Source organism: Hyposmocoma kahamanoa, unplaced genomic scaffold (genome assembly GCF_003589595.1).
Source record: "Hyposmocoma kahamanoa isolate Upper Pololo Valley unplaced genomic scaffold, ASM358959v1 204, whole genome shotgun sequence".
Classification (NCBI taxonomy): domain Eukaryota; kingdom Metazoa; phylum Arthropoda; class Insecta; order Lepidoptera; family Cosmopterigidae; genus Hyposmocoma; species Hyposmocoma kahamanoa.
In genome coordinates this window covers 839,268-865,135 of record NW_020653728.1, presented here as the reverse complement: position 1 = coordinate 865,135, position 25,868 = coordinate 839,268, and the positions used below count along the sequence as shown (strand labels likewise).

The following is a 25,868-nucleotide window of genomic DNA, read 5'->3' as shown; positions in this document are numbered from 1 at the left end:
CGTTTCGCAACACTCGGCCTCCGCCTGTACGTGTCGCTCATAAGTGCTCAAGTTTTAACGAGCATAAACTATTATATCATACATGTATTGGGATGGTATTTTTAAAAAGGTTTTTGTTTTTCTTTTTAAAAATGTTTCATAAACTTACATACAAATTTGACATTGACAGTGTTAAAGTTACAACATCGCATTTAGGACAAGACATCTGTGCCTGAACTAGATAATTAATTGTCTGTATTTCAAACATCAGCGCTCTTCCGTGAATTCAAGAACATGTGACAGATTTCAAAAATAGCATTGTTTTTTAAAGTTAGCCTATCGTTTTTTGACTTTAAATTTAGTCGAAGTCAAATAATCTTATTTCATAAGTAAGCTAATTACACTTTAAATCGTCATACTGATTGAATTCTACTGCTCATTCGTAAGGCAGATTTCCCTGAAAATAATGAACAAAAAACTCTAGGCGTTGCTCTTTGTAAATATACATTTATCATTACAATATTTAATTTAAACGTCTTAGATCGAGACTACCTGCAAGAGCTAAATGGGTCACTGCCACGACGATTTTTCTCATCCATGTACGCAGAGGCTGATTAATAACCTTCAGTGTAAAGTTTTTCTTTCACAATAGTTTCAAACCTCGTAAATGGCAAATTTTGAATATCAATCCGAATCTTATTATAGAAGCGTACGCATTGCCCCTTAAATGAATTTGAGAATGTATGATGACGACTGTCTAGAACAGCTAGTTTACTTTTATTCCTCGTGTTAATGTTATGTCTGTCACTCTGTCTGTCTTTTTTCTTAAATAACATATTCATAAACGTACTGTACTGTACTGACGTTAGTGTAATAATGTTAATCATTTAAAATTACTCATAATTTTAGATATGAATACTGACCTCCCTGTGAGTAGATTGGAAATGATAGAATGTGTGTGGGAGTGTGTGTTGGTTAGAAAAGAAAAAAAAACTACTGTATAAACCTTAATAAGTTCTCGGTTTCATCATAAGGTCAATGGATATACTCTACTACCCTATGTTTACATTCTCTTTTGTTTATTGTATGTATATCGTTGGTTTTATAATTTTTTTTATGTTTACATTTTGGTATATCATTATGCGATATAGCGTTACTCGTCTTTGCCTAAATGTTTATAGTTTACCCACCGACAAGACTTTACATATCTAATGTAGTAGGTGTATGGGGAACATATGGGATCGAAAAGTATATTGTATGTAAACATAATATGAAAAAATTAACTTGTTCATCACGGTATTCTCGTGCTATATTGAAAAAATCTCTATTAAATGCAGTAGGTACTTACGTATTGCTATTTTTATACTAGCATCATAGTCTTTTCAGTCAGTTTGGTTACGGAGTATGATTACAAAATAGAAATAAAATGTTCAACAATATGAATTTGAGGCACTATTGTTTAAACTACTACGCAGCAATAAACACGTCTACAATTTGATGTCCTTTTTCTAAATATCTAGCGACTGCTGCAATAGTACAATAGCATTGGCTGCAATTGTATAATTAATGGCGCGTGAGACGTTCCGCGCCATGCATCGCGAATGCACAGAGAGATAATGCGAATGTGTGCGTCCGTACACGGTAGACACGTACACATATAAGCCGCGCTGCTATTTTTGTATGAAGTTACCATTATCTATGGTCTTATTTTGTCAAGACGTTCAATAAACGGTAAAACGATTTACAAGAAGGAACTTGCGACTCTAAGAAAGTATACTTAATGTCGTAAATGCATTAATGACTGTGGGACAAGTCATCCCTCGTCTCACTAACTGCCGTTTCTGACATTTTGTCCGAATGGAACAAGACGTACTTCTAATCTAATTCAGCTTTCAAAAGCGAACGTTCTCGACTAATCGTAGTACGTCTACATTTTTATACATAAACTTATAAGCTTTTTATTTGTAACGAACATAATAGTATAGAGGGTCTTTGACATCTGGATGACGTCTCCAACTTGAATAAATAAAACTTCAGGCGTTGCTCCAAGTTGGGTTTTTCCTTCTTTCTCATAATATACAGGTAAGGTACAATAAAAGCTTAAATACTAGCGAGTAAAACTAGGACTAGTACGAACTAGAACTAGTAAGACTAGGACTATGCTAATGCGTTGGGCTAGGTAGCTGCTGACCCTTGGGTTTCCCAGTCAGTCTAATATTTAAATAAGTGTGCATTAGACTTCCATCTCACCTTATGAAAAGTCACGATGAAGTCGACGATGGAACATGCATACCTTAATAATGCCTATTCACTCTCGCCTTCAAAAGGCCCAAGTTATACCGTTTAGGGAATAAGTTTGCAGGCAGGGAATAGCCGTTTCATAGCCATTCGCCATATTAAAAGTGGAAGCGTAACGCTTCCTTGGAATATCCACTACATTTATGTATATATACATATATAGCGTGCGCACACGCTTAGCCACAATCTCACCTGATGTTCAGCGACGATGTGACCGACGAAGGGACGCGTTTGCCTACAAAATGCCTATTCACTCTAGCCTTGAATAGCCCCAAATTGTACTTTTCGGAAAATACAGATAGAGCATTCCATTCCTTTGCCGTATGCATTAGAAAGAAAAAATCAAAGTGCTTAGTGCGAATAGATGGACTATCAACGGCATAAGAATGGAGTGCTCTGGACCTCCTAGTCGACCGAAGGAGGAACGGTGACGGTGGAACTAAATTGAAAAGTTCCTGCGCACACCACCCGAAATGTATCCCATAGAATATATAGAGGTGAATGCCAATTAGATTATGTCTCAGTTATTAACGCCCATCCCCTAATAACAAACAGATCCAAATCTTAATTTAATAATATTATCTAACTCTGTGGTAACACTTTTATTGTGAATATTTATGTAAAATTAAAATACTATTACTGTTAACGAACTAGCGGACAATTATAACATGAGGAAAGTGCCAAATAGTATATTTAAATATAATTCACAATTTGGTAAAAAATGTAGAGCTCTGGCGACCCGCTGACAACGACTGACAAAGGTTTAAATTCTTCGTCGCTATCAGCGAGCCACTGCAACAGCCAGTTGCCAACATCTTGAAGAACCTCTACCGGACTTGAAGGAAACAGTAGGTGTCCTTTCAGATGAGGTCCTCCTTCCACAGCCTCCTGTATTGGACCCGAATCGTTATAGTACATGGTCACGTCTACTAAGGGCCATTGCTTCCGTTGTTTTAACAGCGAGAATTTTTAGGTCAAACGACCTAAAAATTCTCATTCGCCCTTAACTCCAAATTCAAGATTATTTTGAATTCAAAATGATTGTACGCGTTCTTCTGCCATGGACTTCTCACTGGCGGAGTCGTAGCTTCTTTTGAAGTCGCAGACTGTCAGGTTTGGAGTCGAAATGGCCCACATTCATGAGTCCAAGCCTATTCTAAAAGCAAGCCGGCTCTCATCATTTTCGCCTAGGGTTCACGATGGCTTTAGTTAGAATTAAGGCACTGCCCAATGAAGACGAATACACGAAGACCCGTGTACTCCTCGACGATCGCCATCGCATCGTGCGCCTATTAATTCCCAATATCCATAACAAGACTGGTCATGGCTATCAAGAATACGTACTCAACGATTTAAGAGAGCGGTTCTGGGTGCCACGAGGTCGAGAGCTGTCAGAGCCGTGACGGCAGAATGTTTTGAGTCCAAACACCGTAAAAGCTCCTCACGGTATCCACCATTTGGCGACCTTCCTCCGGAGAGACTTCTTCACCATACAAGATCATTTACCAACGTCGGCATTGATTACTTCGGCCCTGTGCTTGTATCGATCGGCCGACGCCGTGAAAAGAGGTGGGTAGCTGTTTTCTCCTATTTAGTCGCTCGCGCTCTTCATCTAGAAATAGTAGCCACTCTATCAACTGACTCCGCCATAATGGCCCTAAGAAGACTGATTGTGCAACAAGGCTGCACGAGTAAAATTTTTTCTGACAATGGCACAGTTAAGTCGGCTCTAAAGGCACCTCTTCTTTCGAGACTGGGCTTCGAAAGAATAGGTGTTGCATACACTACTATTAAAAGTTGAAGGCTTGTGCAACTCGCGACCACTGTCATACGTCTCCGCTTCGAACGATGCTCCTCAGGCTATCACCCCGCTAATGGTGCGGCGGTCATTATGGAAGCAGACTCTTCGACTGGCAGCCCACTTTTGGGCCAGATGGATGCGGGAGTATCTGCCCACCTTGCCAGGAGACCGTCCAGCCCTTCCGCCACTCCATCGCTGTCGGTAGGTAGTTGTAATATCGTAATAGTAGTAGAAGTCGCCACCGAGGGCAGTTTAAAGAGACCCGTCCGCAAGCTGGTTCCCCTGGTGGCGAACGACCAACCAGTTGCCCCTCATTAACCGTACTCTGCACCAACACCCGGGATGTTGGCAACTGTCTGGTGCAGTGGTTTACTGACAAAGACGAAAAATTTAAACCTTTGTCAGTCGTTGTCAGCGGGTCGCCAGAGCTCTACATTTTTTACCAAATTGTGAATTATATTTAAATATACTATTTAGCACCTTCCTGATGTTATAATTGTCCGCTGGTTCGTTAACAATTACAATACAATAGATTTAAAATAGGTACTAAAAAAACTTGCACGACACGTGTGCCGCGAAGAAGTGTTTCCACCTTCTTCGTTGGAAGCGCGGAGGCGGTGACGTGCGCCCGGCACCGACAGCCGAGCGCCTCAAAACTATTTAATATTAATAGAACTGGCTAAATACCGCTTAAATTTTTTCCACAAATTAACTTTTTTATAAACTTTTATGGCCGGGTTGAAAGACTTTTAGGCCAATTTAACCAATAAGGAGGCAGTATAGCATTTGAGTAGCGTCGTAATTGACATTTTAATTAGCGAAAATTTAACGTTCTTTTTTTGAAACTCATTAAAGTTGTGTTTAAAGTACTCATTATAGTGCTGTGTACCATAGACAATAGAATTTTGATTCAGAACACTAAAAGGAGCGCCTTTATGATAGTGGTTTATGAAATTATAATTGAAAGATTAAGGATTCGCTCTGGACCTTTTGGAGAGAAAAGTGTCGTTTTTATTTTGACTTTCAATTATTTTGGGAACTCTAGTTTAAAGTGGAATAGAATAGTGCTATTGTGCCTTAATCGAAGATTAAAACGCGAAATTATACGAATCTCGAACTAAATACCCGTATCGGCCCGTTTTAAGGAATCCCGAGTCAATCTAAGCACGCCGCCTCAAATTGCCTATCCTTTTTGTGGCGGCCATATTTACAGAAACATAATTAAACTTCATGTTTAGGCTGATGGCTTTGCCAAAGCAAGAAAATAGTAATTATAGCAGTTAAGAGGTATCTTGCAACCAACTACAACGCTCGTAATAGATACTTCTCTTTAGTTTTCAACTTGAAACGCAGAAGTACTGCCTCACGGTACGAATAGGTAAGATGGTGCCCACAAGGTCAAAAAAAACATTAAGTTTGACTTAATTTAAATGCAACTCTATGCCGATTGCGAAAACAACAGTCCAAAGTACAAGTGTCAAGATAGATGTGCTCTTTACTGTATTCAGGTACTTAGCGAAATATAATTTTACATTATAATTTCTATGCAAATTGAAAGCTTTGAGTTACACAATGAGGAACTCAAATTACGAAAAGAGAGCTGCGGGCTATACGGGCAGATAAGTAACAGCCCGACCAAATCTAGTCATTCTCCCTGAGGATCATTTTGAATTAATTTTCAGGCAACATCTGTGATTCAATCTCGTTGAATTCTATGCGGTTTGAAATCGCAAGTTCTGTTCTATGTGAAACCAACTAAGGCTGTATCAATGTGTGATTTAGGAGTGTACATAGACAATAAATTGACATTTTTGCCACACATTGATCGCATTGTTAAGAAAGCGTCGGGAATGTTAACGTTTGTTATACGCAATGCAAAGGTTTTTCGTAAAGTGGAGACAAAAAAACTATTGTACTATTCACTAGTGCGTAGTATTCTAGAGTACTGCAGTGTAATTTGGAGACCTCATTATGCCACACACTCACTGAAAATTGAGCGAATCCAAAAAAGATTTTTATACCACTTGGCATATTCAAAGGGAATAGCTGGACGGTCTTCCTACGAACTAAAACTCGAATATTTTCATATGATGAGCCTGGAAAGCCGAAGGGATAGATCGGATCTAGTCTTTCTATACAAGTTACTTCGAAACCAAATTGACTGTCCAGTCCTATTAAGTCAAATAATGATTAAAGTACCCCATAGATATCCACGATACCATGTCCAACCATTATGCACACCTAATCGAAAAACTAAGTTCGGTATGAACTCACCCATATGCAGAATCGGTAACTTATATAATTTACATAGTAAACATTTGGATGTGCACGCAGACAGTTTTGCTTCATTTTTAAAAAATATTAAATCTAAATAGTATTAGAAGTAGGTTGTTATTTTGTCGAGTATTAGATAATAGATAAATATAATAAGTCCAATTGTTAAGGACACTTTTTTATGCATGTGGTGTTTACCTTTAAGTAGCTGTGCATTAAGCTTAAACCCAAAACAGAATGTACCTAATAATAAGTATAAATGTAACAGTTGTTGGTGAACCAATAAATAAATAAATAAATAAATAAAATAAATGTGTATCAATGTATATATTAGGACACAGTCCGTCATGCGGGCCTAATGGAATGAATTTTGCAAGGCTTCCAAAACGGCCAGACCGTCACTGGTCTTAGATCAGACTCTAGGATTCTTTTTAACCGACTTCAAAAAGAAAGAAGGAGGCTTTACATTCGGCTGTATGTAAGTTTTCCGATTTCAAAAAAGTAATTGAATTGATATTCAATTACTATTTTTTTGTGAAATTACTCCACTAGTTTGTTATAATTATTAATACAAAGATCGAACAATTAGAAAAAATTCCTTAGAAATTCCTTCGATCGTCTTCTAGCATACCGTGCCAGACGAGATACCAACTAAGCCACAGAACGAACCAGCGGACCTCATGAATTTAGAAAATTTCGTAAAAACCAAATGGTTTTTCAACGACTTTTTAGCCTTAGCGCCATCTATGAGAAATCTATGAAAGTATTTCGTCTTTGGTGCACTCTCGCGGTGATCCCATTGTCACCAAGTCAGAATATGATGAGGGGATCATCATCATATCAGAGTACATGGCGATTTCTCCATCAATTATGGACCGATTTGAAAAATTATTTTATTGTTTGAAAGTGACCTACTACTGAGATGGTCCCTGATGCCGACGATGCTGTTTCGGGATCGTTTCGGCTATCACAAATGAAAAAAATATTTTCAGCATATAAACGTCGACTGTTCACTTGACACAATACATGTAATCAACAAATTACCGTCATCATGACAACAAGAAAAAAAGTAAAAAATGTATAAAGGAGTCCGTAATAGCACCATCGTCACCAAGAAGTTAGAATCTGATGAGGGGATCCCATGGTAATCGAAAAAAGCCCATAAAATTTGTATATAAGATGAAATAAGATTTTTTTTTTTCAATTAAAAAATTACAATTATTGTTTTATGCTACCAAGTGACGGCTTGAACAAGCCGCAGGCCTAGTGGTAAATGACACGCCTGTCCATATCAGTTGCAGCGACAGTATCACTGCAAACTGCGCCCGTTACTTTGAATTGCAAGTTGACTTGCCTGAATATTATTATTAAAAAAAAATATTATAATAAATTTGACTAATAAATAAATATTAATTATATACTATAAAGTAATGCTATTGTAATCTAATTAAATTCAGTCTTTCAAGTGACATAATTCTACTTATAATATGACGTATGTCTTTCTTATTACATGACATATTTTTTTAATTTTATATTATTATTTGATAAATAACAGTTTTCATTAATAGTTGAAACCTCGACCTACCTCTGTTCTTATTGTTATTTCTAATAAAGGGCTCATATGTGTAGCATTATTGTAATTTTAAGCATGTACCATATGTATGCAATAAATATATTGAGTATTGAATTTCACCAGCATCCTTATCCTTAACCCACTTTTTATTAAACAATAAAACGGATAGTGCAAATCCGCGTATGTAGTATTGGTAAAAAGCGCTTACCTGCACCAAACCAAACTTCACAGACATTGACTTACAATTATATGGACGTCGGGTCCGCGCTAAAAAGTGTCCGAACTTACAGGGCGTTAAAATCGTATACAGAGCGTCATTCACGCTCTAGTCTTCGTTTGTTCGACTGACAGCGAAGCAAGCAAAATTAGACAGTACTGCGATGACATTACAATTTAAATTCAACGTTTCAGCTTTTTCATATTCCTTTACAAGTCACTACGTTTAAATAGGTTGACTTGGGACATTTTTTTCGTGGTTTTTGTATTAGACCCGTCGTCCATTTATTTGTAAGTCAATGTTCACAGGAGAACGATTATTACTTTGTTATTTCAATGGCTACGACTATTTTTGCACAGTAAGCATTAATTTTTGTTGTATACGGACTCATGACAATAGATTCCCGTAAACCACGCCAATTTGGTTGCCACGACATTTACGCTGATTTTATTTGGCAACTAAATTACCGAAATGGAGACTCATATTCAAATGCTAGATACGCGTAATTGCACGATCGCCGACGATATAACAAAGTATTTCAAGTTTTTAAAAGTAAAAAATTGAGAACATCTTTAACCACTCAGCCAATATAACCAGTATTAAATTATGTTGACTCCTGCTTAGTAAACAGGGTAAATGGGCAAATAAATTAGTGGCCCAGTGCTAGGCCTTACTACTGCTTAAGTGGTTTTAATATTCATGACGTCGCTGTAAGATGTTGCGGCTTGATGAAGGAGGGCCTCAACGTAGTTCCTATTACTATTAAACAAGAGTCAACAGCACGCAGGGTTTTACGCTTTAAATCTTCACTAATAAAGGCTGCCGTGTCGTTGTCTGTTTATGATAGTACTATAAGCTTGCTATTATTGTTCTGCTTTGTAATTACAGGCTATATTATAAATTATGAACGGGATCCAATACTTAGAGCAATTGACTTTCATGCTAAAGTTTCTAGTTCTATTCCCAAGAGCACAACGCTTTGCCAATCGTGTAAATTTTGAAGTTCATCCAGAGAAGTACTGTCACCTTACCTATTTCTACCACCAAGCAGTAGTGTGAGCATATGGGACTTGTCAACTTATGTCTCAGGATGACGGGCGTAGTTGCAATGCTCAGATCTTTGCGATTTAAAGTACTGAGTGGCACAACAACTGATAGGGACAGGCGTGTCGCTTACCACCAGGCGCACAATTCGTTCATCCCATCACAAAAAGATACTTCTTGAAAACGTATTCCATAATAGATGGACTAGACTAGTCGTAGTAGACTTCGTTCTCCTTAGAGGATCCCGTGTCCTGCGGTAGAATGTATGTGTTGATACAGTGTATACCTTCGAGTCCCTGACACAAATAATGTATTGCTCCGTAACCCGAACTTCAAATATGTGTAATTTGTATTCCAACAACGTTCAGGCATCGATCTGAACCGAACCTGGAACATTTAGTTACAGAAAACAAAGAAAATTTCAGGCAAGAATGGACGGCTCGTAGCTCAGTGCATAGACTTGACTGTATTACATTTCTGCCTGACTACGGCGTAGCCAAAATAAGTAACGAATGTTGACGTTGCATAATGGGGATTCTTAAAGTCGTGTCGCCTTGTGGCCTAAGTAATAGGTGCGAAATTTGAAGACCTAATTATCGTAGAAAAAGTCTTGTACGCAATCATTATTTTATAATTAGAGTAAATTAAAATAATGAAACATAACCGATATTTAAAGATTATTTATGAACAATCCACGACAACAAACTCAAAAGAAAGCCAAACAAACGTTACAAAACAAAAAACCATAGAAATAGAATAGAAGTGTCCGTGATTGGCCGAATACCGCCTATATTTTAACCAATCAGGTAGTAGAGCGTTTAAATAGCGTCATTTTTAGTATTTTATATTCTATTTAAATAGTTCTTTTTGCCAAATGGTTACGCCATGTACCTGTTATGTAACATTTTGAGTTATTATTTAATAAAATTATTTTCGTTTTATTAATGTCACAAATGTGGTGACATTATTCTGTTCAGGAACACAGGGATGCATTTAAGGAGACTTTTTTCATTAATAAAATTATAACGTTCTTTTTTTGAAACTCATAATGAAAATTTTCAGTTCAGTGGCGAGTACCATAGACAATAGAATTTTGCTTCAAAACTAAATAGAGAGCCTTTGTGAGACGGTTTACGACAATTTAAAGACAGTTAAAGTACAGGAGTAGAAAAAGTTCTTTTCATAACACCCATGACGTCATCAAAAACAACATGGCGATGGTCGACAATATAAAATATCAAAGAGATCGGCTTATGTTAATAATAAAAACATTCAATAGGGTTACCTAATAAAGGGACAACTAATAAAACACACACATTGCAACGTTCTTGACCTCGTTCTTATTTTAACCCCCGACGCAAAATAAATACATCTTTGTCTTTTTTTCCAATATAAAATGACAGGACGAGCAAGTCGTGCGCCTGGTGGTAAGCGACTCGCCTGTCCAGAACAGTTGCAGTGCCACTCAGAGTTTTAAATCGCAAAGATCTGAGCACTGCCACTGCTCCCGTCATCTTGAAGCATAAGTTGACATGTCCCATGTAACTGTAATTTCAGCAGCACCTTTCCCTTTCTAAACCGGAATAATGCTCACATTACTGCTTGGCAGCAGAAATAGGTAAGGTTAGGGCAGTTCACACCGGGACAGTTGCTTCAACTGTACCAAGCACAAGTCCGGTCGTGTAAGGAGTACTGCTGCCATTTATGGGATGGCTCTGCTAAATACCAACTGGCCACCTTGGATTCTATAGACAAGCGTGCTAAGAGGCTTATAGGTGACAGCGGACCTAGTAAGGCGAAGCTGCAGAGCCTTGAACACCGCCGTAGAGTTGCCAGCTTATCGGTATTCTACAGGATATATCACGGAGAGTGTGCGATGGAATTGCATAATTTGATTCCGCCTTCCCCTTTCCATCATCGGGAGAATAGACGTGGGCTGGGATTCCACCCTTAAGTTGTGGATATTCCCAAGATTCACACGAAGCATTTCGCTTCCACATCTATATGGCGAGCGGCTAGATAGTGGAACTCCCTGCCTGCGGACGTATTCCCTGAACGCTATAACTTGGACCTTTTCAAGGCGAAAGTGAATCGTCGACCTCATCATCACTTTCCATCAAGTGAGATGGAGGTCAAATGTGCACTTATTTTTATAAAAAAAAAGTAATTCCCTGGACGAACTTTTTGACAATGAGTTCTGCTGCTACTAAAAGATGGCAGTATTGATTTTCCAACGCTGTTTTGTATCGGAGGTATTTTAATCTTAATATACGTTTTTATAAGAATATCAATTAATACGCCAAGGCACAAGCGACAGTCGGGAGACGGCATTCCTTAAAATCATTGTGTCTATCCAACGCAAATTTCTCGTACCCACAATCTATACCGTCAATCTTTAATAACCGTATACGTGCCGTGGAATCCAATTTATTTTTATATTAACAATACACTGTTGGGCTCCGAGGCGCTTGCTTCAATCTATTAGGCTTTGCCGGCGATGGAATATGAAACGTGTACAAATATACTTTTCTCAAACGTGCTTTCAAGTCGAACACGGAAAGTTTGCCATCTAAAATCTACTACACTATTGGATAGACGTGGATCACTACTAGACTAGATCATAAGTTTATTATAAACAAAATATTTTCAAAAAAGGAATCGACAAAATAAGAGACGATACTAGCTACAATCTCCGTTTGCAAACCAAATTGTTTCGGGACTGGAAAAGCTTCAACGTTGCTGATAGTACGGTACAAAGTCTAAGAATAGTATGGCCTTTATTTACATAGGCTGCGGGTAGTATACATTAACTTCTACCAACAATAAACAATCTTAAGTAAATCACGTCAAAACGGTTATCACCGGTTTCTACTAGGCTAATCTTCTAACATGACGCCTCAACCACTATAGTACAAAAGAAGCATTAGAAGAAAATCTAGTCACAGGCTTACCACACCGACCTATTTATTCTTTCCCAATATTTTACAACAGTACCACAGTCATGGTATGTTGATAGTTTATCGTCAATTGGCATTTATACCCTTAAAGCTGTCAATACTGCTGCTGCCCAATAAGCCCGTGACCATGAAATTTGGAAGGAATAATAAAAAGTTCAAGGCCAATCACTTACAGACACTATTTGTTGATCAGTAACATAAAAATAAATGGATTATTTTTTCCAGCGTTTTCATGAGCATCGTTCCGTGCCTCCATCACGCATATAAAGTAACTGCGAGAGTCACTAAGCCATAAGAAAACTTTAACTACAGAACCGGCACGCTATGGTGGCTATTTTGGCAAATTACAATAGTGAGGTCAAATCTCTATTTCTTATCGAAAACAAAAAATCAAATACGAGTCACATCTATAAGTTTCTATATTTATAATTAGTATTGCTAGGGGCAGCTGATTAAAAGTTTTAACAAAACGAAAATAGGAATATTACTTAATATATCGTCAATTCGAAACTGCCTTGTTTTGCATAGAGCTTTGAAGCGAGTTTGCCGGAGGTAGAATTTGTGCTGGCCAGCGATCCCATAAGTGACGATCGTATTAGGTTTCATTTTTAAATTTAGAATTTCGAACAACAAATGCCGAATTGTGTTGTAAAATTATATATTCCACAAATTGTACCGCATGTAGTTATGAATTAATACGAAACTTGATGCGGATAAAAGTCAAAACGGCCATCATAGCGTGACGGTACTATAGAGACAACAGTGTAGAGAATTACCGCGTAAGACTTATTATTATTACGAACCTATCCCGTCCTACTGCTGGGCAAAGGCCTCCACTCTCCAAACTCCAAGAGACTTCAAATCATCCCGTCATCGCCGACGTGATCTACCGTATCTCCGTTTTGACGACAGTTCAAAACGGAGATACGGCTTCCATTCCGCGAGTATTTTGGCTGACAACTCGCTTGATATGTAACACACTTCATTTTAACTGCCTTCCAAGTCACATCGATAATTTGGATCTGTGAACGCAGCGTGGTGTTTCGGACACGATCTATTAATTTTACGCCTAATATATGCTGCGCTCGATAGCTCGCTAGTTTTCTTTAGAGACTGCGTAACTATTACATTATTCTTTCGCTGTTTTATAAGGAATGTTACATTAGAGGAATAATTATAGATAACGTCAAGTGGTTATCATAATGCTAATATGCCATTGGGCTTCAGGGGTAAAGCTTGTGAAAAACTTAAGTCTTTCCTTTGTTTCCAGGTACTGGCGGCGCTAGCAGTGTCCCTGGCTCCATTCTCGGCTGGACTCAGCAAAGGCTACAGCTCCCCGGCCATAGCGTCTTTGCAAGGACCTGGAGCGAATGCCACGAGAAGAGATTTCCAGTTGACTGATCAGCAAGCGTCTTGGTTGGCTTCGTTGTCTTTTCTTGGTAAGCATCTCCATATAATCGCCAAACTACAATAAACCTCAGCAGTGGTATAGCTAGGGCTGCGTCACTTGCTCGAGGTTACGCGATATTGAGAACTCAGACAAGTCTTTCATTTATATTACAATCCTTGTGCAACCCCAGCATTCGGTTCCGCGTGACTGCACACGGCGAGCATCGTTATTTTCACCTCTCTGAGTGCGTGCTTAGTTTCTTTTTTCTTCGTAGTGAGCGCCTGGTTTCATTAGTCAAATTTAGTACGCTATTATAGCGTAGGTTTTTTGATTTTGTATGAGAGTGACGTATGTACCTGTTACGTAGTAAGTAATCTGTGGTATAGCTGCCACCTTGTCTCTGCAGTGACCTGGAACGAATGCTACGAGAATGGATTTCCAAGATTTCAAGACCTCTTCGTGCATTTAGCTGTACTTTCTTGTTGAGTTTGTTACCCTATATCAGTGAACGTAAATGTAGTTTTCCTCAGAAATTGTACCATTCGACAAGCGTATCAGCGATTGCACTAAAGCTATAATATAACACTTTTTCCTAAATCGCGATATTTTCCTCGACATCATCCAGGAGCTTATAGACGAATTACGTAGATGTTTTCAGAATCAGGAACCCTAAGATGAGATGGGAAGTTATATAAATAAAAATAAATAAAATAAAAATGTATTTATTTCTTCACAAAACATATGGAACACAATACTTCTTCGCTTGCTGCACCAAGCTAATATGCGGAGTGTGCACTAAGTAATTATCTACCTTTAGTAATAACTAGTAATAAGTTAAAATTTAATGGCTGTCCGTGTAAATTTATATGGTTCTTTATACATTTAACTAAAATTTAAAATTTTGTGCTGCTAGAAGTTTTAATTGGGGACCAGTTGTTGCTAGTTTTTTGTACAGATAGGAGCCATTGCTTACATCGGTTTTCAAAAGTAAACAACGTTTTAGCGTTTTTTACTGGACGTGGTAGATCATTACAGCACGTACTCGCTGCGAAACGAAAGTTGCCCTTGTACAAGGTTAAACGAGGGACAGTCAACAACTGAAGATGCGAGTACCGCATACGAATATATCGGACATTTCCACTGTGTTACTGATCAGTCCAGTTGAGTTTTTGGGCCAGATACTTAGGAGTCGACGAAACCCTCAAGGTATACACCAGACTGTTTGATTTTAAAATATATCTATTTCTCATATTTAATAAATTATAGGTATTTAAAAAGGGGGTAATACGAGATCGGGATGGTACCTTGAAACAATACCTAATGCAGGAGTTTTGAACCTACTGAATTTTATCGGCAGTTTTTTTTGTAAGACGTGGCCTATATATTACATGTACTACATCTAAGTAATGGCGAATTTTTTAGTCTCTCCCTAATAACTTCACTGATGGATGACCTTAATTTGTGGCCTGTTTTGGACTCAACATGTTTTTCAAAACTTAGTGAACCATCGAGCAACAGACCCAGGTTCTTGACTGTAGGAGCCTCAGTGATCCGCTGTCCTCTTACCATCACCACGAGATTAGCACTTCTAAGTACTTCAAGTACAAATGACAATTACAGAGTGATATTTATTTATTAAATACCATGATGTTTTACTAGAATGACATTGGTAAGGGCGATGGCTCCGGTATGGCAACAGACCCTGATTCGAGTATATTCAGATCAAACCAACTCTTCTTTGTTGCGTCCCATCTTTATAATAATAATTATCCTATGATTTTCATTTATGTATTGTCAGATTTAAGAAACAATTGTCGTTGGAGAAAATTTCTTTCGAGATGCATTTTTTGGTTTCCCTTCGGTCAGTTTCCACTTGTAAAACAATAATAATTATATTATTTTAGTAATAATTGAAGATGTCACAAACTTTATTTTCTTTCTTCGAACTGTGGACATTATGGAAGTGAGTATGAAATATTTTACTAGGAGTGTTGTAAAACTATTTTTAATAATAATAATAACTATAGACTCACACGCTCTGGTGTTTGTAGTAGTAGTCCCTGTATAACGGATCATCAGACACTTGCTTCTACAGTTGGACTTAAAAAAAAGATAATCACTGCGAGTTAAATATAGTAAATTAAGAAGTAAAACAAAATGGAGTTTGTGAGTTTTTATTATATATAGTATGTGTAGGTGTGTGTGTGTTTTAGTGTATGTGGTATCAGTCGGTGAGAGTGTGCAAGTCACGTGCTTGTGCTATTGGAGCGGAGTAAGAAAAAAATCGGTCGAATCGTAGTAAAGTTGAGCAACCCAGTATATAGCACCAATTTATATGTTTATGATACGTATTTATAAAGCATAATCCTAGGTACATATCATATCTTTAAAAGCCTTCTTTTTGAACTCAAAATAGCACAGGACCCTTCTTCTTATTAAAAGTAATTGAAGCGTTTCTTGTTACAAAAAATTAACTTGTTGATGAGTTTGTGGATGGAGACACTTGAAATTTGGTTAAATGACATTTCTAAACAAATCTAATTTGATATGGTATTACTAAGCTGAAAACTCGATCCTGGACAAATACAGAAATAGGTTGCCATTTTTGGACATCTCCAGTTTAAAAAGAAGAAGAAGAATATTTATTAATTATAATTTTTATTCTTTTTGTGTTAATTGATTACATGTTGATATTATGTACTAATATTCGTTTCCTTGATCGTATTTAGCTTATTTTCAAGTTTTCGAGACAATCACAGTATTGTTATGTAAATAATATCATTCATTTATAGATTTCTTCTTAGTTGAGGTCCATGCCTGTCATCATAGGCCTAGCGCATCTAGAAAGATTAGATTATTATTATTATTATTCTCCACAAAGCGGAGTCCCTTTGACCTGACTTCTACTTTTCGTGATATATCCATACCGATAGCCGACCGTCTCCATCTATTAGGGATGGAGCTGTCGTCCAATCTGAACTTCGGTAGATACATTGAATCCATGGCCAAAAATGACGCCAGGAAGTTTGGCATTCTTTCCAAGGTGAGGCGTTACTTCATACAAGGACAGTTGCTTCAGCTATATGCATGGTATACCAAACACAAGTCCGGTCGTACATGGATTACTACTGCCACTTATGGGATGGCTCTGCTAAGTATTAACTGGTCACCTTGGATTCAATCGACAAGCGTGTCAAGAGGCTTATAGGTCACTCGGATTTAATAGAGGCGAAGCTGCAAAGCCTTGACAGTAAAGTTGCCTGCTTATCGGTATTCTACAGGATATATCACGGAGAGTGTGCGATAAAATTGCGTGATTTGATTCCGCTCTCCCCTTTCCATTATTGGGGTACTAGACGTGCGCTGGGGTTCCACCCCATGTTGTGGATATTTCTAGGATTCGCACGAAGCGATTCGTTTCCACATTATATGGTGAGCGGCTAGGAAGTGGGATTCCCTGCCTGCGAACTTATTCCCTGAACGCTATAGCTTGGACTTTAAGGTGAGAGTGAACAGGCATTATTTAGATGTGCATGCTACATCGCCGAACTCATCGTCACTTTCCATCAGATGAGATTGACGTCAAATGCGCACTTATATAAAAGTTAACATAACCTACTACCTAGCTTTACGAGAACATAATGCCTTTAAAATGATATTTAACTTTCTCCAACATGCAAACCGGTTTAGGGGAAAAAGATTCCCATACCGACCAAAATATTGACGGTGAACCCAAAACAAATAGGAACCAATTTGTGGCAACAAAACGGCGCAAAGTGACATTATAGTGAAATAAGAGGAAATGAAATTGCCGCGATGTTCTGTTTAAATCCAGCTCAAATGGCTCGGAAACTTTATACCATGGGGATCGTAATGTACGCACGAAGTTTTGCAAGATAAGGATGAATATACTATCTCTCATTAACGATAGAAAGAGACCGAATATAAACATGGGATACCTAAAGGGGTTTCACTCTTGGATGCAGATCCAAAAGGGAAAAACAAATTATAATCGGGAAATCGTTGATGCGAAATGTTTTCTTTTGAAACATTTTAAATATTTATTCTTGTTTTGCTAACGCACCCAGCGGCTGGTTTAATATTTTTTTTATGATACCAAGTGGCGAAACGAACAAGTCTAGTGTTCATAGCCGTTGAAGTGCCACTCAGAGCTTTAAATCGTAAAGGGGCACTGCCACTGCGCCCGTCACCCTGAGACATAAGTTGACAAGTCTCATGTGCCTGCAATTTCACCAGCATCCTTACCCTTCAAAACCGGAACGCAGCAATGCTCGCATTACTGCTTGACGGTAGAAATAGGTAATGACGGTTGATAAATGTATTCAAATGTACATTTACAAAGAGCAACCCCCAGAATTTCTTGCTCATTCTTCTCATGGGAATCTACCTTACGAATGACCGGTAGAGTTGAATCAATATGGCGATTTCGAGTGTAATTTCCTTACCTATGAAATAAAGATGATTTGATATTTCACAAGGAGCTCTAAAATTATATTCATTAAAATTTGTGTAAAGTTTGTGTGAGCAAGATTGGAGGACCTTGTAATATTCCTCAAGATTACAAAAAGGTGTGTTACCACAAAGTTTCTTGCCACTTTCACATTAATCAGCGCTTTTCCGAAGTGAAACTTTAGACGGAGCTAATGTCTAAAAGTACTCAAACTTTTGAGGTCTCGCTAAATATTTAACTCAAAATTCTTTCTGTCTCAGCCTCCAACCACACACCCAATTTAGTATAGCTGTCTTCTATAGCACGGTTACTTTGAACGATTGGCTTCTCTCTGTCACCGCAATGTGGTCTGTCGTTTTGTCATTCCGGGATAGCTCGTCATCAAAATTCTTCATTAATATTGATGTATATAAGTTCTGTTATTAATTCATTACTACAAATGACAAGTTTTGTTACATCCATTAGTTTGAATACATGAAAAAAAAAATCAATCGATAATTTCTATTCTAATGCGTACATGCCGTGACTTGTGTTAATATCTAATATCTAGGCTTTACCTTAATGTGCTTTACTAATAAAAGTCATGGATGAGTCAGAAATAACCAGTATCCAAGGGAAAAAACTAAAACTATGCTTCGTACTCAATTTCGGATAGGATAGGCTACCTTACAGTCTCGATTCTTTATCACAATCAGTTTAGTAGCAATAGAACTCATTGTGTAAGAATTGGGCCATGAGAGTACTGAGACCTAACCTATTTCTGTCACCAAGCACTAACGTGGACATTTCTGCATTCCAGTTTGGAAGGGTAAGGACGCTGGCAGATGAGACTTGTCAAATTATGTCTCAAGGTCACGGGTGCTGTGGTAGTGCCCCTCAGAGCTCTGTGATTTAAAGCTAAAGACACGGCAAGGGATTTCATGGTAGATACATTTTATTTTGGTGTCGCTTCTTTATAATCACATTTCACGTTACTGTTCTTCAAACTGGTAAGGCGTAAAATTCTTTACCGTTTTCTTTTTCAAACGTTATATAGAAACTTCAGGTTATGTTTTCAAGGTCAGTGTGACCTTCCTAGTGAACATGTATATCTTTCCACCAATCGTGATTGTGGATAAGTTTGTTTATAAAAATAAAGTACCAATAGTTTTATTTTCTGCTCAGTGATGCAGCTATAATTTGCAGCACAGATTGTGAGCCGTTGTGCCTGTGAATGTATAAAAAACGCGTCTAATGAACCACGTTTTGGACCCGTAAATAATATTAATAAAACGTCGGGCTATAAAGAGAAGTATGCAAATGGCTTATTAAAGACAATTTAGTTATAATTAAGGCACGTAAAAATAATAAGACGTGTACGAGCGTGAATAGCAGATAAAACAATAGCTAATAGAAGAAAAGTGCCAGACACATTTATGTGCATTTAAATTTTGAATTTCAGTCTCAAAGGAAACTCATAAAAAGGCTTTAAATAAAAAATAAAATACAAAAAGGTTAACAGGCTGCAGCGGTGTTAAATATTTACACCAATTTTAAATTTTAACTCAAAATAAGGAATTTCAATTACAGCCAATTCAACAAACACAAAGAAAAATTCTGACACGGCATGCTAGAAGACGCTGGTTCGTTCCGTGTCTTAGTTGGTATAACGTCTGGCACGGTGTGCTAGAAGACGTCGGTTCGAATCCGGCCGGAGCGAAGGAATGTTTTCTGAGTGTTCGATCTTTGTATTAATAATTATAACAAACAAGTGGAGTAATTTCACAAAAAAATTATTGAATATCAATTCAATACAAATTTAAACAAAGAAAAATTCCTTTAACCCCCGTTCCTTTTCCCAACTTCAGGTTAGCCAAACCGGGACTACCGTACTCTCAACTGATCTACAGATCGAGTCAGCAGACCTTACAATTTTTTCTATATACTTACTTGCTGCAGACTTGCAGAAGACTTATTGAGTTTAAACCTTGTAAGAAACCTAAGAAAGCGATCGTCTTTTTCGCTCTTATTGTATGGATATAAGACATTTTCTGGCCGGCGTTAATAAGTGTGGTATTTGTCTCGCTGAAGCGATAAAACCATGAAGCGACGCTATACACCGTCCAACCATTTAATTTACTTTTGTCATAAACATGTCTATGAAGTTTCATAATTATTGACAAATAAATGCAATATTTCATAAGCTCCGATATTTATCGAGCCGACAGAATATGTAAAGAAGATTATTTAAGTTGATAGGTTTTGGTTTCTGTCTAATAAACTATGAGGAAATTAAATTAACTATAAATAATTATAATGAATTCTCATTGCTGTTATAATAAATACTCGGGTTGTCCGGGAATCATTATTTGAATCCTCAGTTACATTATTAATTCTTGAGTGCACAAATTGTCAAACGCAACATCTCGATCCCAATCAGACAATACCTTCTTTTTGAACCCTCTCACATTCACGGTTAAAGCTTATTCATAAAAAAAAATCGATTGTTATAAACAATCGAATCGGAAACTTATTAGGGTATCGCTAATTGATTAGTACTCAAGCTGTCAAAAGAAAAATAAATGTATGGACGGAGTATACAACCATAGCGTTGGTTTATCCGGAGTCATTGCGTACCAGGTAGCGATAGTGTTTTTGTCTTAGCGATGCTATAGTTATATGCCATGGTTAAAGCGGCTCCTGTCGCTATGACGGGTGTCACCATGTGAAAATCGCCTAAGAAGAAATTAAACTCAATGTACACTGTCTTGAACAACCATACTTGACCAATTTGTAGTTAGTTTCCTTAATTGTTTGAACCTAATCGCTTATACTAACTCATACTAACTTATTAACACAGCTGGTGGAAATATTTCCAGGTGCACTTTTCGGTGGCATGGCAGGTGGAGCAGCGATGCGGCACGGTCGACGACGAGTCCTGTCTCTGGCAGCGGCGCCTTGCAGCGCTTCCTGGCTGTTGACAGTGCTGGCCACTTCTGTCAGAATGATGTGCGTCACAGCCTTTTTAGGAGGCTTCTGCTGCTCCATACTCACTATGTTGTCACAGGTAACATTCAATTTAATAAATACAGACAGCACAGAAACTGAGTGGCGAGGTTATTACAGACGTTGGAGTCCCTTAAGGACCACAACTGAGCCCGATCTTTTATTATATTCATACAATCCCTACTACCCTGGGACCTCTGCGTGGCAGTCCGGCGTGGTAACCGTTCGACAACGGAGGCAGTTACATAACTGCCACATATAACATTATAATGACCACAAATGGAGTTTCTGGTCGTAACTGAAATCAAAAACGAGGTCAACGTTTTGATCTTAAAATTAACTCGTAATTAATTGATTGAAAACGAAATGACGTCAATCCTAATTAATTTCTCATAACTCTTAAACAAGATAAGATTTTATCCTTCAATAATTATATTCAACGAGGTTCACCTAAACCTCTCGTAAGTTGAACCTTGTGCTTTTGTAATAGAGCGTCGAAGTTAAGGAGATAACGTTTTTGGGGCAACTAAACAAATTTTAGAATCGCCCGCATATTTTCGGCAATGTAGGGTAACCATGAAAATGATTTTAGAATTCCACACGAACTAAAATGCATTTCACATGTAATATTACAATCTGGTAATCGATTTTCACGTACTTTCGAGACACTTTGGACCTTTCCTATCGCAAAAGGCATCAGTTGAATATAAATCTTTTCTATCAAGCTGTAACGTAGTATTGTTTGTAAATTTTGTTTTGAGACAAATACCTTTATTTGTACGTACAAATGAGTGAAACATGAAAATCAATATCTTTAAATTAATACATAATCCTACCCACCTTCTCAACCCTTTCTACCTTACGTTCTCCATCCAAATATTACAAAGTTCTTATGTCACCCTATTTATAATTGATAAAACCGAAAACTTTTAACAAGTTCGAAGCATTTTCCTTTTTAAGTAGAGTTGCAAAGTTTTACGCCCTCAAATAATACCTAATACTTGGTAACAGCTGCGTGCTATAATACTTCAAAGTACTTTGCTAATGAGATTTTTTGACCCTTGATTCGAAGCTTCATTGTTCAAAATACGTAGTTAGCTTTTCTTGTGATTGTGTTCGTACGTCGTTCAATAATAAATCAAGTGACAGTTATATTCCAAAGTCAAATTTATAATGAAGTCGCACTGCAACGCACTCTGTCTTCTTCCTGCATACAACGTACCATGTGGTACCATGCCGCTTCGGCCACGAAAATATCGCCACGCTTGAAGCGTCAATTCGCTTACAGCGTTTTCGGTGGTGGAGGGAAGCCAAACAGATTTTTTTTCACGAAATAAATAGTTAATATTGTTTAATATTTTTGGAGGATTATGCTTTAAATATATGATATTAATAATATTTGAAATTAATAACTATTTGCTGTCAATAGTAACCGAACAACAAATATAAACAAAATAATTTGTTTCAAACTTTACCTCCAAATTTGTAATTGTTCTGGTTGTCCGCAAAAACCGCACGTCACGCTCGTGCAAATTCCCTCTTGGAGCGAATTTCGCTATAAGTTGCTAGCGCTACTTTGTGGCTTTTTATACATAAAATGCTGATGCTTGTAGCAATAAGCGAATTTGCTAGGAACGTCGCGGCTCGTGGCCCTCGCGTAAGATAACTTAACAGCACAAAATGAAAAGTAACATTATTCATATTCAAATTAGAATCATCTCTAAACATTACTTTCAGCATAGCCCAGAAATTCGTCTGTGACGCCCTCGACTAATTTTGAAAATTCGCTCGCAAAAGCCAAACTTTCGTGTTAACGTCGAAATTATTATTTATTAGTTTACCAAGGATGAAAATTAAATGAGTTCCCTTGTTTGTTTTATTAGATATTTAATAGAATGCGTTGTAAAGTATAATCGGGCAATTATGTTGCAACTTACCGAGGTTTTCCCTGGAAGCGAATTTTTTGCTGTAATAGAATTTGGTAACGGAGAACAAGTACTGTAAGCTTTACTTAATTAATTCCAGATTAAATAAAAATTTGCAGTGTACAAGTATAGTACGAATTCTAAACAAACGTAATACAAACCAATAAGAATTACATTTGTTCATGTGTTGTTCTCCATTTTCAGGTGTACATCAGCGAGATATCAGTACCAGATATTCGCGGCTGCCTCTCCGCCGTTCTAAAAATCGTCGGGCATCTTGGAGTTCTCTTCAGTTTCACCATAGGAGCCTACTTGGACTGGCAACAACTGGCTCTTTGCATTTCTGCTGCTCCCTTACTTCTGTTCTGTACCGTTCTTTACATACCAGAAACTCCAAGCTATCTTGTTTTAACAGGAAAAGACGAAGAAGCTTATAAGTCTTTACTGTGGCTTCGAGGACCAAATTCTGACGTAGCTCAAGAACTAGCTACAATTAGAACAAACGTTCTAGCAAGCAAGAACTTTAGCCAACGCCAAAGTCAAATATCTGGAAGTCAATTCATAAGTTCCTTGGATGCACGAACCATGAACCGGCTGCTAGGTCCTATTCTTGTTACTTGTGGCCTAATGATGTTCCAAAGATTTTCAGGTGCCCACGCGTTTTCGTTCTATGCTGTCCCGATTTTCAGAAAAACATTCGGAGGTATGAACCCTCATGGAGCTGCTATAGCGGTATCCTTTGTACAGTTACTGGCTTCATGTTTGTCAGGACTGTTGATAGACACAGTTGGACGATTGCCCTTATTGATTGTCAGTTCTGTACTTATGTCCATGGCCTTGGCTGGGTTTGGAAGTTACGCATATTACGAAGAAGTACACCGTAATCAGAGAATTCAAAACGTAATGTTCCACCAGACGATTGGTCAGAATGACTGGATACCCTTGTTATGTGTATTGGTGTTTACTATTGCTTTCTCTTTAGGTATGAGTCCTATATCCTGGCTTCTAATTGGTGAACTGTTTCCTCTTGAATATAGGGCGTTTGGGAGCGCTATGGCTACGGCTTTTAGCTATCTCTGTGCTTTTGTTGGTGTTAAAACTTTTGTCGACTTCCAGCAGGCTTTAGGTCTTCATGGAGCATTCTGGTTATATGCCTCTATAAGTGTTGGAGGTCTATGTTTTGTTGTGTGTTGTGTTCCAGAGACAAAAGGCAAAGATTTGGATGAAATGGACCCAAATTACGTTCAGAGTCTTTCACCAAAGAGATAAAGAGTATGTATTATCGCGTTTACTTGGAAAACGATAATATTTGAAAATTTTAAACATCTATGACATAAGCCATTTAAGACATATTGCTTGCGGAAGATGAAAGTATTGGTTTAGTGAATGGTTTAGATGTTTTTAGAATGAAATTTTAGTGACAAGGTGTGTAAATGCTGTAAAGAAACACCAAGTTTGGTATGCTAAACTATAGGTGTAGACATAAGTATTGTTCCTTGATAGGAATTAGATCGAGAAACGTGTCCAAGTAAATGCGATGACGTTAGTGCCCCTTATTAATGTAGGAACAAAATATAATCGAATCCACCGCGTTGGCTGTGCTTATTTCAATTTTTTTATAAACACCACACGGTTTTATGGTGGTACACTTTGAAGAAAAACATATAATATCAAAATATTTATTCGCATATCCTAAACCATATCTTTAGATTTCAGTTAAAACAAACATACCTAGTTCTAATTTTAAGATTGCAGTGGTCCATACTTTACTCGTACCTCTCTATCAAATATTTCACTAGAAATTCTTTATTAGAAAAAGATGACTATATTTCCCAGAACTCCGATTAGTAATTATTCTCTATTTACTCGTGTATCTCAAAAATGATGTAGTTTGTGTCTTATAAGATGATATTCAAAACTTTTAACTTTTATTACATCTTTATTAAGTTTAAGAAGAGTATTAAAAACTTAATGAAAATTGAGATAATAGTTATTATAAACAGTTGTTATTACTATGAAACAATTTTCTTGGTCGGCGACCCTTTTTCGTTGTCGACGACTACCCTCATTTCGATAACTTGCTGCGTAATCACAATGACCACACGTGAAACTGATGTGGAATCATTTTTTCGAGATTCGAATAATTTAATCCCGTCTTCACGACTAAATTAACACTTCGTGACGCCGATAGTTTTTCGCACGAAATGTGGTACTACAGTCAGGGCTCCGTCACTCGCTCAAGGTTACGCTATAAGTGCCTACCGCTGAGTGCCGACGCGCCGGCACAAGCGCTCATAGAAGTCTTTCATTTACTACCATTCGGATCCTCAGAACTGCACAAGGCGGGCAACGCTATTTTCACCTCTCTGAGCACGTGCTTAGATTCCTTTTTCCTAGTAGAGTGCGCCTGGTGTCATTAATCAGATTTACTAGTCTATTATAGCGTGGGTATTTTCGGTTTTGTATGAGAGTTATGTATCTGTTACGTAGTACAAGTAATCTGTGTTACAGTCAGCCATACTTGGGAGCTACACAGCTTGATCTAGTGATGTTAGTTGTCGTGCTGTAGCAGATTTCTGCGCATGATTGAAATATGTAAAGATTATTGGTATCTATTTTGGGAAGTTAATTATTTTTGTATAGCAATTGAACTACGTAACTAGACCAACTTATAAAAGCACTGCAATAGCGCAGTAGGGTGGTAGCTGCGCTACTACTGATTTTCATACAATATCTGGGAGTGCAGTCGCAAGACCCCTATCGTGGCGTGCACGCGGTACTTTTGCTGTAACAATTAGCAAATGTAATGCGCAGCTGCCGCGCTACAGTTGCGTCACGGCAACGCTTCTATAAGCGTCTAATTTGAAGGCGCCCTAACATCCATTGTGACCAAGAGTTCTAATTTTTCAAAAAAAATTACATTCTAATTTTTAGCAAAAAAAGTTATCATTATC

The 25,868-nt window shown here is 37.6% G+C and overlaps 1 protein-coding gene across 1 annotated transcript in view; it reads left to right on the top strand.

The window, feature by feature from the left end:
* LOC113227255 (facilitated trehalose transporter Tret1-like) overlaps nt 1-24,278 on the top strand; it is a 48,075-nt gene extending 23,797 nt beyond the window's left edge. Inside the window, exons 3-5 of the mRNA XM_026460153.1 lie at nt 13,414-13,582; nt 20,863-21,050; nt 23,119-24,278. Of these exons, the coding sequence (XP_026315938.1) occupies nt 13,414-13,582; nt 20,863-21,050; nt 23,119-24,183 (1,422 nt within the window). The 3' untranslated portion in view covers nt 24,184-24,278. The remainder of the gene's footprint in view (nt 1-13,413; nt 13,583-20,862; nt 21,051-23,118) is intronic.
* Nucleotides 24,279-25,868: the final 1,590 nt, after the last annotated feature.